The sequence below is a fragment of the Lynx rufus genome, unplaced genomic scaffold (genome assembly GCF_022079265.1).
Source record: "Lynx rufus isolate CCGP_SWC_20201006 ecotype Redwood Valley unplaced genomic scaffold, mLynRuf1.p SCAF_13, whole genome shotgun sequence".
NCBI lineage: Eukaryota > Metazoa > Chordata > Mammalia > Carnivora > Felidae > Lynx > Lynx rufus.
The window spans coordinates 54,332,543-54,349,005 of NW_025814827.1; the positions used below are offsets into that span (position 1 = coordinate 54,332,543).

General features: G+C 38.7%; 1 protein-coding gene across 2 annotated transcripts in view; it reads left to right on the forward strand.

Moving 5' to 3' along the window:
* Positions 1 to 16,463, forward strand: part of NPAS3 (neuronal PAS domain protein 3) — an 849,973-nt gene that overhangs the window by 262,532 nt on the left and 570,978 nt on the right. The window contains exons 3-4 of one of the 2 annotated variants that reach the window (XM_047074637.1): positions 157 to 401; positions 513 to 563. In XM_047074637.1, the coding sequence (XP_046930593.1) occupies positions 157 to 401; positions 513 to 563 (296 nt within the window). The remainder of the gene's footprint in view (positions 1 to 156; positions 402 to 512; positions 564 to 16,463) is intronic. The other variant, XM_047074638.1, reaches the window with a different exon arrangement.

The window sequence follows — 16,463 nt, forward strand, 5'->3', positions numbered from 1 at the left end:
ATGTTGTCTAGAAATCATTTTATTATGGCCCTTGGATTTGAAAGAAGATTTTGGTAGATTTTTGCTGGGGGAAGAAGGAAATGAAAAGGAAACAATTTCTACCTGATGTCAGAACCACACGTTTTAAATGACACTTTTTCACTCCTTTGATTTCAGTTTACAAGCATTGAGAAAGGAGAAATCCCGAGATGCTGCTCGCTCCCGCCGGGGAAAAGAAAATTTTGAGTTCTATGAATTGGCCAAGTTGTTGCCTCTTCCTGCAGCCATCACTAGCCAGCTTGACAAGGCATCCATCATTCGACTTACAATTAGCTATCTGAAAATGAGGGACTTTGCTAACCAAGGGGACCCTCCGTGGAACTTGCGAATGGAAGGCCCTCCACCTAACACATCAGTAAAAGGTAAGTTTTAAGCCCCTGTTTGTTCTGGAATATGGTGGTCGATAGGTGTCTCTAAGATGAAATGTTTACCATCATCCTTTCTTCTTTTCCTGCATATCAAATCCTTTAAAGGGATACAAATGTGGAAATCTGAACTCTGCATGAGAAAGACACCATGTGAAGGTGAAATAAACCTCTTCTATTTCTTTTTTATTTTCAAAACGTCTGTCAGCCTAAATATTCTATCACTTGATGCAAGGCTTCAGAGAAAGGAGAATGAAATGACTTACATTAAAATGCTTCTTGGGTTCAATTTGCGTTATGCTAATTCATGCAAATTATTACTGATGGGTGGAGTACAAGAATATTTGTTAAAGGGTGGAACTAATGTCTTCTGTCTTTAGTAACCAAAGAAAGGAAGGAAGCTGAGCCCAACTGTAGTAGGCATTTTGAGTAATGATTTTATTGACTAATAAAACAAATAATTCATGTTACTGTTTCAAGTTGCCATACATAATGCCCAAGATTTGTAAATCTAAACCTATGTTTGTCCTCCCGATCCTTGGTGCAGTCACTCTTAAAACTCACTAATGAAAGATTTTAGGCCTTCTTCATTCTGATATGCAAGAGAGGTATTTCTTACGTGTTAGTGAAACTTCTAGTAATTTATAGCATGTTTAGCATGTGAATATGCATGCGTATCTTTATTGATGTATATGTGATATTGGCCATTGATTCTCTGTCTTAAACGATGTGTTATTCAAGGCTTAGGACTTAAGGGATCTGCTAGTTTCTTGTGCTCTAACCTTGTCTCTAGACCCTTGGTGGGCATAAGCTGGATAACTGGGAAAATTGTGGGCAACTCTGGGAGAGGAATTAGGTTCTTTTGTTAAGTGATGACACCTTAACAGTGACCTTTGAAGTCCCTGTGCTCATGGCTTTTGTACGAAAGGGTTCTAATAGGGAGCCCTGACCTCTTAGAGGATACAGATTAAAATGAAGGATCCAAAGCAATGACTATTTAAAATTGTGTGCTTAGAAGTGTCATCATATGTGTATCCATGCATGTGTGAATCTGGTTATATCTCTGCCATTGGTACTTGCAATGTTTCTTACGCTTACGAGAGAAGGAAAATCAGAATTTAAATTCTAGATGCTGTTTTCCTCTAGAGCAGGGCAAATATTTTCTGTAATGACTATATAGGAAATATATAGGCTTAGGCTTTGAGGGGCTCTGAACTGTGCCACAGTAGCACAAACTCAGCCATAGACAATATGTAAACAGCAGGGTGTGGCTGTGCTCTAATAAAACCATGCGTAACAAAATAGGCAGCTGCCCCCAGATTTGGCCCACAAGCCATAGTTCACAGATTATCTCTCTAGAGTGTAAGAATGGCATTCAGAAGCTGAGAACATAGAACAGAGTTAGCTGTCAAGGGCTGGATGTCAGTGTAACATAGCACAGTATGGATAAACTAAGGCACATTCATGCTGTCCCTTTTCAGCCCTTCTCCCCTTAAAAATGTAGATGTCAACTTGGTAATATATCAATGTGTGTTCCAGATGCTAAAGTTGTGGCAAATTTTCCCAAGCTGAAGATGTGAATATAATCTTAGTAAATATGCTGTATCCATAAGAGTTTATTCATTAGACTGCCTTCATGTTTATTCCAAATCATACAAGATGAAAGGGTAGGTGCAGCAGGGTAGAAGTCACAGAATGTACAAGATACGTCCTTATTCTTCGCTTTGAAATGGACTGATTAAGGGACTGAACTTGTATGAGGTTGTTTAGCACAGTTATCTTTTTATTACCACTTATTCATTTATTTTGAGAGAGAAATAGAGAGCTACTGAGTGGGAGAAGGGGGGGGAGGGAGGGATGGAGAGGAGAGAGAGAGAGAGAGAGAGAGAGAAAGAGAATCCCAAGCAGGCTTCACACTGCTGGCGCAGAGCCCAATGTCAATCTTGAACTCAGGAGCTGTGAGATCATAACCTGAGCTGAAATGAAGAGTTGGTTACTTAACCAACTGAGCCATCCAGGCACACCTCCATTTTTCTCTTGTTTAAAGGAGCTGGCAGTTTATAGGCTGCCTTGGTAGTGGTGGTTACCAAAGTAAAAGTGGTTCCGTGGTTTGTCCATTATTCTGCAATGTGATAACCTTGTTTACTTTTATTTTATTTTTTTAAATTTTAATGTTTATTTTTGAGACAGAGAGAGAGAGAGACAAAGCTCAAGTGGGGGAGGGGCAGAGAGAGAGAGAGGCACAGAATCTGAAGCATGCTCCAGGCCCCACGCTGTCAGCACAGAACTCCATAAGAGGCACAAACTCATGGACCACGAGATCATGACCTGAGCGGAAGTTGGAGGCTAACTGACTGAGCCACCCTGGCACCCTCCCCTTGCTTACTTTTGGAATCATGACCTTGTAGAGATGCAAAATTACAGCTCATGTAAAACCATGCCCTCATATATAGACCAGGGAAATGATACAGAAACAGTTTACAGTTAAGTATTAGCAGATCTTAAGCTAGATTCCACTGTTTCACCTTTCTGTCTAGTGCTCTATCACATCATATCGTTTCTAGAAATTTTATTTGATTTGCATCCCCTTTATCAAGCATGCCAGGTGAGAATTCTCTCAGCTTCTGACTGTGACTGATCATTCATTTTTACTTTATGGACTTCAGTCAGTTAAACTCTAAACTACTTATGATCAAGATGGATAAAAAACAATAAAATATGGTCTCTGCTCTCGTGGGCATTTCAGTCTATGAAAGGACATACTGATGTCAAGGAGAAAAATGGGGAGGTTAGGGTGGATATTTAAGAGTCTGGAAGGAGATAACAGATTTTATTATTTTGTGAATTCCATCCAGATAATGGCAGAACATCCAATTTGGTACATGTGTACTCCCACTATCAGTAAACTGATGATAGTGAGGGTGTAAAGCATAGTGACTCTATCCAGTTGACGCTGGCTCTCAAAAGTTGCTAGGAATGCAGTGGACACTTTCTGTGAATTGGTTCTGCTGTACAGTATGTGTATATTTTATTTCTCTACTCTCATTCTTTAATGCAAACCTGTTACTCATTCTGATCAAACATTCATGAAACAACATCAAAAGAAATTCATTTTAATTTATTAAGGTCTTCTGTGTTGTGCCCTTGAAGAAGTTCATGTGGATAAACAAGCTTATATAAATAGCCTGCAGCATCATGTGAAGTGCAGTTCATAATCCAACAATAAAACGATAGACATTAGACTTGGTGCTTCTCCAAGCAGTCTCTTGAATAAACCTAAAGGCGTTTGGAAATTTATATGAAAAGTACTTACACGATGTAGGCAATGTTTTTTTTTTTTTAATGTGATGAGTTGTTCATGTTAATAATTAAATTTCAAAGCTTAAATTTAAATTTGTCCCACACAACTATATAGAAATTTAATCATTTTAATTTACTGCTTCAGAAAGGTCCTTCACTCTGCCCTGTATTCATCACATCTTTTCTTAAATGTCTATAAAGGTTGATGAGTTTGTTTTGTGATGCCCATTCTGTATAGATTATTACAAGTTATGCTTGCAGAAAGAACACTCAGGTGACAGTGTGTAATATGTCCCGAGTCAATTACTTCATGGAAATGATATGTTAAGCAATTGGAAGGTAACAGATAGTTTTTTCCATGATTTTAGAAATATCTGTATTGTTATAATACAGATCAAATCTACAATGAACATTATGCATTATTCAAAAATGACCAGGCATTCTCAGCAGTGTTTCAGCTAAATAACTGATGATTGTAACCTTTAAAGAAATCTCATTGTGGTGACTGTTGGTAAATCACTTCTCCATTCATAGTAATCTCTATTTAGAGGCTATCTAGAAACCATTACATCTTTTATTAATCTTAAAAGCAATAGCTGCTGATTTGACATTTGCTAAAACTAGATAAATTTTCTGTCTTTTTAATATCACAGACTTCAGTCAATTTTCGGTGTGTGTCTGCTACAACTCTATTAATCCAGGAATATTTACCACTGTAAGCATAAGTCTTACTTCAATTTGAACATGGCAGCTTTTAAACAACAATTTGTGTATGTGTGTGACAGGCGACAATGCTCAAATATGTAAAATAGAAGACATTTTTAGCCTTCGGAAGGAAATGGTTGAAAAATACTGCAAGACAACTGGTGATTGAAATTGACTGAACACATTACTATTTTCATAGTAAATTTCATATGTACTATAAATTTCATACTAAATTTCATATATTACTATTTCATAGTAATTTTCATATTTCATATTTTCTTCACTATTTCGGGCACTTACTGTGAGTTAAGTGGTGGATATTTCTGAGAGGAGAGGCCTGCAGGTCCTTATTTAAGGAATACGTGATCTATCCTTAGCCAAAGACCAGACTGTTACTTTTGCAATCATGTTTAAGGGTTCGGTTTGAAACAGCCATGTGTAGCCGCTGAGTCTGTGACATCCTTCAGAGTAACTCTGAACTACTACAATACTGGTTGTTCCCAAAACTTAGAACTATTTTTCTAAAATGCTATCTGTTTCCATAGAAGGTAGAGAATCCAAGACTGAGTGATTGTTCTTCTTGGTCTAAGCAGCTCCGAAAGGTCTTCTAGTTCCTGTTCAGGCATTTTACTGTGTGCAGACATGTGTACTTCGACCAACTGACATTCATACTCGGGGGCAAGTGTCCTATTCCTCATTATTGGAAAAAAAAATGTGAAATGCGATTTCTTAGAATCAGGGTATATCATGTACATCAGCCTGTGGTGCTCTTTATTATTACACAGGAAAATGGTAGTGCCCAGACTGAACCCTTAGGTTCTGAACAGAAGCTTCCAGTAGGGGTAGGAGAGCAGGAGACAAGATAGAGACTGGCTTCTTATGTGGTTCCTATTCTCGCCTCCACCACCTTCAGTAGACTGGGGGCCCATCTCCCTGCTTTAGTCTCGAGTTTCAGTCACCTCAGTCCAAAGGGGCCAACCAAAAGCTGAGCTGCCAGTGTTCACTCTTGTTTATTTTGATAGCAAGTGCCAGGTTTTGCTAGTACATGGCAGTATGATGTGATATAATTGCCTTTTCTTAGGTATGCTTCTGGAAACTTTTTCATTACATACTGCTCTCCTTTCTAGTGGAGGGAATACTTCTGAAGGAAGTTCATTTAAGAACTAAGCTTTTACTGTATTTTCATCATCATAGGACAGGCATTGTTTATATCGCCATGCTTTCCTAGGATTCTCATCTCTGAAACTGGGCATGAAGGGCTTTCTGACAAATGAGGGCTTAGTGATGGCAGAGGAAGTCTTTGAGACTATAATTTTGTGCAGATTCCCTTTTTTTTTCAGGAGAAGCTTTGCTATCTGCGGAGGGGGGGCTTTGGTCCACCTTCAGAATGAAGCATGCAAAAGCACTGATGGTTTCTTCACACGTGCCACTGTCAGAGTTCAGTCACCGTTACCTTCAGTGCACCTGGCACTGTTGGGCATCCAGAATTACCCTCCACTCCAAACGCTGATTCCGCGGAAGCCTCTTTGTGAGAGTGATGACTGAGAATGTGTGCATACTCAGGCGTCCTAGTCCGTCATCGCCAGGGCAACAAGCAGTCCGAATGTCACAGTGGCACGCCACAAAGCTTGTATTCCTCTTGTTGCTGTGGTTCATTCCGGAGGTTGGCAGATTTAGGCTGAGCTTAGCCGGGTGGTTTACTTCGTGCCACAGCTCTGGCTGTGCTCAGGGTTCAGCTCTGGTCTGCCCCCTGTCAGGGGACAGCAGAGATTTGGGAGAGGTTCTTGTCATGGTGATGGCAAAGGTGTCAGAGGGATGAGCCAAATCATGACACCTCTTTTACAGAATGTTTTGGCGGACACCTCTGGAAATGTGGCTAAAAGAGTGTACGTGTACTTCTGCATCCCGCATCGGGATTCGGCGGTCTGCCCCTCTATATGCCGTCGTCATCTTTTTCCCTAGCAGTACCGAATACCTCAGACCGTACGTTTGTGCCTTTGTACATCCTATCATCTAGCCAGAATGCCCTTTTCCTTCTTGTCGTTTTACCGAATTCTTGTTCACCTTTGAAAACGCAGCTCACCTGTCACTTTGTTAGGTAAATCTTCTCTCCTTCCCCAGAACAGTAGTCATTTGTTCCTAATAGGTTACGGTGACAGTCTTCTCTTGCTTTAGTATCCATTCATAATCCTTTTCTTATGATCCTTGTCTCTCTATGCAGACTGTGAGCTACTTGAGGGAACAGTCTGGGTTTTATACATGTCTTTATCTCCATTTACAGTACCCAGGAAAGTACGTATTTAACCGAGTTTTTATTTTTAAATTTTTGTTTATTTACTTGTTTTTGAGAGAGGGAGAGAAATCACATAAGCAGGGGAGAGGCAGAGAGAGAGGGAGAGACAGAATCCCAAGCAGGCTCCACCCTGGCAGCACAGAGCCCCATGTGGGGCTCTATCCCATGACAGTGAGAGCATGACCTGAGCTGAAATCCAGAGTTGGACACTGAACCAACTGAGCCACCCAGGTGCCCCAACCATGTGTTTAAATTAAATTATATAGTACCAAGTCATATCTTGGTATTGCTATTAGTGAGCAGAATAATGCTGATGGAAAATGTGGGTGGGTCTAAGTCATAAGCTAGGATGAAGAAAGAAGAGAGTAAAGAAAGAAAAGACTGAAAGGAAGAAAAATGGAGGGAGAATTATGGGAATAGCGTGAAACCAAGGGGGGAAATACAGTGGATAGAGTAGGAGCTAGGAGGTTGGTACCCCTTGCCTGGGATCAGCTGCCTACCCCTGCCAACTTGTTTCTCTCGTGTAATGTACAAGCTGAGGAATTGACACTTAAAAACAATATTCTTAAGAAACCCATGTCTTGGGTATATAAATTCAAGTTCATTCGACCAGTATCTGAGTACTTTCGCTTGGTAAGTCCTCTGACTCCTTTGCTGGTAATGTGGGGGCATATAATAGAGAAGGTATAAGGCAGAGTCCTGTCCTTGGAGGTATTTACCATTTATTGAGAAATAAATAAAACTAAATAAACCACGTGACCTGGGTTACAAAGGCCTCTCTAGACCTCAGTTTCTCATTTGAATTTCCTTTTTGTGAATTTTCTGGTCTGGATGATTACTGACTGTCTAATCCCAAACCCCAATTTCTGAGAAAGGATTTAGTAATTATTGTCTTAAATTAGACTCTCCTGAGAGTCAGGTTTTTTTGAAGCTGTTTATTAATTTCAAAAGCCACATGCTCTAACTCTTCGTGTTCTGCTAATATTTCTGTTTTCCTTCTCCCTCCCTCCCTCTCTGTCTCTGTCTCTCTCTCTCTTTAAATTTATTTACTTTGAGAGAGAGAAAGAGAGTGCACACTTAAGCTGGGGAGGGGCAGAGAGAGGAGGAGAGAAAGAATGCCAAGCAGGCTCCATACTGTTAGCGCAGAGCCTGATGCAGGACTTGATGCATGGCTCGAACTCAAAAACTGTGAGAACATGACCTGAGCTGAAATCCAGAGTCAAACACTTAACCGACTGAGCCACCCAGGTGTCCCCTTCCTTCTCTTTTATTTTATTTTCCTTTACATGGAGGTATCATGTCTCCCTGGTGTCTTGGGTTCAAAAAGGTATGACATAGTTCTTTCTCTTAAAAGATTTTGTCTGTTGAGTATCAAGATTTGCATACATGCAATCATTATAAATAAAAAAGAGGGCAATAGTGCAGCGCACAATGAAGTTTTAAATTAAATAAGCCAAGCACCAAATATATGATATGGGTAAAATACAAATCTAAAACTTGATATATTTTTTATTTGCTTTTTACTCTTACCAGAATTGTAGGGGACATACTTAGATTCCATATCACATTCAACTTATTTTAAGAAGTCTAGCGGTTCTTGGTAATGTGATATTTTAGTCATGGCATTGCCTTATACTACATTGTACTTAGTTACTTGGGATTTGGAAGTGTATGTGCCCCGTTTTTAGGGCTGGGCTTCCCTAACATGTTTTTGTTAGCATATCACCTCTTGCAAAGCACAGTATAAGTTTCAGTACTCTGCAGATACCAATATTTCATGAGTATAGCAAAGAAGGAGTCACCTCTGACTGCTTTATATGATTGAAATTGTACTGTGGCTTTAATTTTCAGAAACAGCTTTCTTAGATATTGTGCATAACTCTTGGCTGTGCCTTGATAAACATGTGGTGACCTCCACCTGTAAAACTAATGTGGCTTTGAATACTGATTGACTGCAGCTTTTCGCATCCTTTCTGGGTCCATAATATGTCAGTGAATGTCAGAGCCTGGGCAGGAGAAGGCCAAAAGAATTTGGGGTTTAAAGATCATACAGATCATCTGTTTCAATCCTCCTACACTTGTGTTGAGAAAACTGATAGAGAACGTTAGTGATATAAACAAAGTCAGTAACAAACTTGGCACTAGGATTTGGACCCCTGGAATTCCAATTCAGTGCATCTTCTTCCATAATAAAGAGCATATCTTTCTCAGTTCAGCACATGTTAGCAGCTGTCCTTCGATATCCTCTTTCCCCATTATACATGAACATATATGCACATATATGGCCCATGTGTCGAGACCAGCCCTTTTTAGGTCAAATGCTATTATATTGCAATTCACAAAACATTTTGAGGCCATTCAAAGGCAAAGGTGTTATAATTGAATGGAAACAAATCCTTAATAAGGCATTAAATGCTAAAATTAAGGGAGACTGTGTGAGGGTGTATTGGAACTCTCTGCCCTCACTTTGCAGCTATTCTATAAATCTAAAATAATTCCAAAATAAAAAGATTACTTTTTTTAGAAATGCACCATAATTTACTCTAATGACAGAAATGTAAGAAAACCAAAACTCTACCCAAATGGAAACTTGTTCTCTCCCAGTTTCCTGCCTCTTCAACTGGTCACTGTTGAGTTCTCACAGGCTCACCCTTCTCCAGGGCTTCATTAATGGTTGTGTTGTTTAAGAAATGTGATTAACCGACAACTACAATATCAATCAGGATATGGAAGAAAGAAAATTGAACCGTTTACACAGTTTGCTTAAAAAGTTTATAAATGACTGATTCCCATCAATAAGGAGTCACATGAGCACAGTTTTACGCTCTGGTTTTTCACCCTCCTTTCTTCAGTGAAAGTTATTATGAGTGTTAACACTGTCTAGTCTTCACACTCTGCTCAAAGATCGTCCAAAAGGGGAAGTTAGAAAGCCAAGACAAAAACTAGTTAACGGACTCTAGGACAGGGGTCAGCAAGCTCTTTCTGTGACGGACCAGATAGTAAATAATTTAGCCCCTATGGGCCGTGAGGTCTCTGCTGCAGCTACTCCAGTCCACTGTTAGAGTGCAAGGGCAGCCACAGGCCGTCCGTAACCGACTCGGTACACCTGTATTTCAATAAAACTTTATTTGTGAATGTTAAATTCTAATTTTGGCATATCATGAAATCTTGAGTTTGTTTTTTTTTTTTTTTAATTATTTAAAATGCTTTTCGGTTCTAAGTTTATGGGCTGTATAGAGACAGGTAGCAGGCTGGATCTGACCTGTATGCTGTAGTTTGCCAAGCCCTTTGAAGAGCTTTAGAACTGGAAGGGACCTAGGTACTTTTTGTAGAACCCATGGTGGTGAGCAGTGTACTACTAATTGTAAAGGGTTGAAACTTGGATTTGTTTGAAAAGTGTATTGATGACAATGAATGCTGGTAACATGCCTTATGAAACATTTTTGGATTTGTTTTTGTCCTCTTCAGAGCTAATATGTGTGCGTATAATCTTCTTCCTACGATAGCCAGCATAACTGAATTGTATGCCAGCCAGTGATGTAATAGTTAACAGTTTTTTGGGTTTCCGTGCATGTGTATTGTTTTGTGTATAGTGTGCATTGCTGAAAAACTAAGTGTAAAGTCATGCTAAGTCATTGGCTTAGCCTGGCTTTTTGTTTTGCTTGCTTTTTCAGTTTAATGTAGTAAATGATCCAAACTGGGGCTATGCAGAGTCTCCTATAGATGAAGGATCTTATTAAAAAAAAGAAACACGATTAAAACTTTGTCTACATGGGACTGTTGCTCAGCCATTTTGACTTACCTAATCAAACAACTGGTCAGTTCGGTTAAATAATTGTTCTGATTGATTTCCCTACGTAATTTGTTAAGTGTTTTACTGATTCAAATGAAGGCTTGAGGCATGATCTGGCTACAGGAATCATTAGAAATAAGAAATTGGGGATTTGTGTATAAGAAATCCAACATTATGAACATTAGAATGAGTAAGATTGGTAAAGCTGAATTAGGTTCAATTCTGCCTACAAATAACTACCTCCAAAACCATGTGTACATGAAGTGGAAAAATAGGGTTGCACTGTATAGTATAGTTTAATTTTCCCCACTTACTAATGTGAACATGTTACTGAAGTACTAAAACGCAGTCATGAGGAAATACTGCTGTGGTCCTCTGCCATTGTCCCTTGAGACTGTCAATCACTGGGTGTTGAGCGAGTGCTCAAAGTGCTCCCCACTCACACTGGTGGAGGAAATGAAACTTTGGGAGATTATAGTCCTCACTTCCCAAAGCACTACAGAGACTTAAAAATATATTTTTCAGTAATGTTTTGTAATTAAAGCACATCGCTCCAATATAATTTTACAGTTTGGGAAATAAGGCCGTGTTGAATATCGGCACTGATGATGAAAACAGACTGTGTACACAGTTTGGCTTTTATATAAATACTTTAAAATATTGGCTTTCTTCAATAAAAATAGATGAATAGTATCCAGGTTTTTACAAGAATTTTAGCATAAAAGCAAAATTGCTATCATTTTTATTTTGAAAAGAGACATGAAGATCACATAACAAAATGTGTAAAATGCCGTATGTTCTAGAGAGCTGTGATAGAAAACGGGGATGTAGACGCAGGTAAGCCTCACTATGGGCATACGCAGGACCTTGTGTAAAGGGGTTCAGTGATGTTTTCTTGGTTGACACCAGACCGAACGTGCCCTTCATTGTCTTTCCTATGGACCCTGAGCTCCCAAAGTTGCAGAAAAATCTGTATCAAGGTGTTCAGCCTGTGCTGTCGTGTGATGTACATCTAGCAAGCAATCAGACTGTGCCTTCTTGTTGTGACTCACTACATTTTTTGCCACACAAACATCTGCTGGAAGAGTTTATAGAACTTAGAGAAAGGAACTCTTCTAGGGAGTTCTGACAACCTATAGTAAAGGTACTTTGCACGTAAGCGAGGCCAATGGAACCAGCAAAATGTGTGAATACAGTGGAAACTGATCATCTCAGTCATTTTAATGTGTCTTCAGAGTCTTCTAATAGGAAGCTCTTGGGCAATGTAGTTGGACAAATTTTTGTGACTGTTATCGAGTAACATTTCTTTGGCCTCAGTTTGCCTAGAAAATGGCATAGCTTGGCCTGAGAATTCAGCTGGTCTTACACTGGAGTAAGCCTACATTTCATTGTGAGGCTTAAGTTTATACAGAAACTACCAAAGGCATGTTTGGATTCCTTTTTAGGACTTTTATCATGTTAAAGGTAACTTGTGTTTTTGTCGTTTTTTGTTTGGTGAGATTGTATTTCTGAAATGATGTTAATCAGGGAGAAGAGATATCAACATGCGGCATTTATTTTGAATACATTTTGTGATTCTAGCTTGTCAAAGTCTTCACCTTGTGTCCTGTAACAAAGCAGAGGAAATTTAGAGTGTTTCGTAAAATACTCAGGTGGTTTGGGGGCTATTAAGGCAACTTAGTGTTATGCTAGTGCTTAAAATAATGAGATCTAAAAGTTGATTAGGTAAATTTTTAATATGTATATATTTCATTGAGATGAAAAGACAGAAACATTCTTAAAATAGGTTGTATCTTAAATGAAAGGCTGATTTATTGAAACAATGGATATAATGGATACTTCCCTCAGAATGTTGGTTTTATAATCTTCTATAAATCCTTAGGTTTTAGGGTAACATTTTTTTTGGTTGTCATTAGAGATCAGGAATGCATCCTATTTCTCTTCCACCATACTTACCAATTCCTGCTGTTAAGTATTTGAGTGCTTATTACATTGCAAGTTTCATTAGGCTGTGTGTGGAATGCAAAGCCGGGGGGGGGGGAAACTGAACCCTCTAGGAGTTTATAATCTAGCAGGAGTGACGCACATGCTCACAAAACAAGGTGAGATATTATCGTGTTGAAAGAGGTTAAAGCAAAGTGTTGGATAATCTGTTATGCATAAATACAGTTACAGCTGTAAACATGGTGACATTTAATGAGAATTGTGGTCGCTGAGATATCAAGTAAGCTTAGGAAGCTTTTTCTTTACAGAAGAGTGTTTTAAACAATACCCAAGTACCCACCCATGAATGCCTGTGTATATTGCTCTTAGCTGACCATAATTCCAACCAACCAAGAGCATGAATCACAGACCATACTTAGAAAGCAAGAACTTAGTCAAATATGATCTTCTAGTATCTTTTCTCTAATAGCTTAGCATTTTCTAGAGATGGAAGGAAGGCTGGAATGAGGTATGTTTTTAAACATCACAATCCTAATGTATGTAGTAAATAGAAAATCGCTCAGCATCTGAGGCATGAATACAGAAAGGGATAGATCAGATGAGAAGCTGCATCCTGGGAACCTCTTAGTAGAATGGCCAAAGTTCAAGCATACCACTGGGACAGTGATGGGAGTGTCAATTGTTTACTTTGGCTCCTGGCTCTCACACATTCCCCTAAAGCCTATAATTGGGAGGGAAGACTAGACGGCATGGAAGAAAATGTTTTGTACTTTCATTTAAATTAGCACAAAGGGAGGGAACAGTTTTGCTTCACATGTGAAGTCAGTCATTTCTTGGGTTGCTAGCTCAATGTTTTAGCAGAACAGCTGTTCAGTACAATGTGGCTTTCTACAAGCAATATTTCTACTGCTAGAAAAGTGGCAGTCTGCCAAAGAGAGTGCCCAGACCAACCCCTAAACAAAAAAAATCTTTTGTCAACGACTCTAATAATTTGTACAATTCAGGAAAGGGGGGTTGCACGGTCTTTGCAGATGTGCATTTATGATGCTATTTTTAAGCAGAGCAGCATGGAAGAATAGATTCATAAGACTCATAAGTTGATCATTCATTTTAAGCATTTGGCTTCTGCTCCTTCTAAAATTTCACTCTGTGGAAACAACACACAGCCAGGCTTGAAACGAGGTAAGGGAGGGTGTGACAGCAAGATGAAATCCTTCATTTCCAAGCCTGTGATGCTTGCTCAAAACCAAGAAGCTCTAGGGTGTTTTCTTCTCCCACTAAGGAAATAAATGTGGTTTTTCTGATCTCTTGCAGAAGAAACTTGCTATCCTTCAGCATTTTGAGGAAATAAACTCTTAATGAGCCTGCATTCTTTTACAGCAGTCCATTCTCTGAAAATGAGTTTAAGTGCTGAAGGAAATGCCAGAAGCATTTACGCAACCAGCACCAAATTAATGCGTGTTAATTCTCTGTAGTTTACCATCACAGCCGCTGTGCAGTTTTTCTGGTGTGAAACTGGGTTTAGTCTCAGATGTGTCCTCTGCATTCTGGTTGCCAGACTCCACAGCGGTGAACTCGTCTGGCTTTGACTCTGGTGACGGAGTTAAGACCATTTTTATAAATTACAGTTTCCTGGGAAAGAACCCTCAAACTTCTCTTAACAGCAGAAGATCAAATCTGATATAATCCCTATCTTGTATTTTTTATGCAGTCATATACTTGATATTTACGTAAGAGGGAATTAGACTGATCTATTAAAATATGAAATCCTATATTAAAAATGACATAAAATTAATACAGACTCCTTCAGTAAAGGTGATTACAGAGCATAGACCACCATAGAACGTTCATTGACTAGATCAACAACTTCCTCTGATTTTGAGACTTGGGATCTTTGGTAGTGTTGTTTTCTTTTTTAAAAATTCAATCTTTTCATAGCCCATATAGGTATAAAAATGGTCAATTTAGTGGAGTTGCATGTATTACTATACTGTGAGTATTTTGATGCACTTAGAGTACAATCCACCTGTATTATGCTGTCCCCTCAAATTTTAACATTTAAGTATACTAATGTGAAAGGACTAATCATGATGATGGGATATTACTAAAAGAGCTTATTTTGCTCTACTAATGAATGTTTATTTTTAAAATTATTCAGGTGAACTGTGTCATCATACTTCAAGTTTTTACTCAAGTGTTTTCACATGTTGCCTGAGTTTAGTAAGGATTTACAGTGACAATTAAAATTATTTATTTAGATGTGACCCCAATGGAGGGGTACTGCCCTTTGTGAAGTGACAAGTCCCAGACAAATGGTTACTAACATGTTCTTTTACAAGTTAACAAAATCACTTTTTTTTTTCATATTAGAGAACTTCTTTAGGTAGAGAATTTCTGTGGCAGTTCCTATTTTGCAAAAAACTAAGTTCTTTCAATAAAGCAAGTGATGATTCCCCAAAATAGATATTTTACGTTCATGTTTTCAATTTTTTAGTTTCCTCAAAATAACAAAATGGAAATATAAAAAATAAATTTGACCCGTGTCTCATGGTAGTATATTTCCAGAACATATTGGTAGGAACGTAATTATCCATGCTACATTCCTTTGGTTTACTCAGGCCAGGTATTACTTTAATGGCATAAAGAGTCCACACTTTTTTTGATGTGCAGTTATGAAGATGTATGATCATTTTTTACGCTTATGCATGATCTTTTCCAAAGATCAGAGAAACAGTCATTATTGTGTACAGAGTCATTTTCTGGTATGAGTTGGATACAAAAACATGAGGAGATATTATAAATCCATGATCACATTTCATATTTATAAAACTTCATGAGATGAGATCATTTTTCCTTCTGCACGTACAGTCTTTTTAATTACCCCTGCTCTCTCTGTGCAAAAGATAGATAAGTAAGAAAAAGGGATGTTGAGAGATGGTTTCTTAAAGTGAACGTAGATGCTTTGTGTACTGTGCCATTGTACCAAATGAGTCATTTAGTTTGGCCCATAATTTATACAGGTGGCTCAGGAGACCCAGATCGATTCGTAATAGTCTCTTTACAAAAAACAAGAAAGACTAAAAATAATATTCTATAACTTTATGTCACAATTCATGTAAAACCCCTCTAGAAACAATTATTATGCTTTTAATAACCATACTCAACATGCAGTAAACATTCAGTTCCTTCCACTAGACTTCTCTATTCCTAGCTAACTCACTTGACCAAAGTGGACTCGGGGAGTAAGCTTGTGAATGCCAGAGGAACTCATCCCCAACACAGAGCATGTTCTGGTGGGGTAAGAAGTGACCTGTCTGCACTCAAACACCTCTTCACTTGTAGCTATGTGTAAGATGAAACCATAATTGGAGGTTATCATTTCATAGCACACTAATTTTTTTTCCATGTTTTTTCACAATGACATTAGCCTATGAAGCAGTGGGACTGCTTGCCCGGTGTCAGGTTTATAATCCCCTGCTCTCATTAGCTCTCTGCTGAACTCTTTGTCGTCTTCTGCGTTCATCTCTCTTGAATGATGTCTTTGGCAAGCCTCACCCTTGGTGTGATTAATTAAAGTTGATATGTTACTGTATTCTGAGTTCTCAAACTTGGTCCCACAGTCACCTCTTTGCTACCTTCTACTTCTGGTATTCTTTTTCCATTGTCTTTTTTCCTCCCCATCTAAACTATCCGTATGAGGTACTACGTTTCACGATCTTGTTCAGAGCAAAACTGTGAAACATGGGTAACATTCTAGGTAATGATTAAAGTAGTGTTCATAAGAGCAGCCAGTCCAAAAAAGATATTTCAGTACAGGTGTCTCGGAGATTTTAATATTTCACTTTGCTCTCTAGGACACGTCATACTGGACAGTGGATTTAGGGGCTGAAGAAAACTCCCCATTTCCTGTGTGCCGCTTATACTCCACACGTGCAACCTTATATCCACATTGATGGTATGCTATGGATCTCTGCTGCTAATGTTAGTCACCTGATTTGCAGAGAACTAGAACTAATAACCTTTT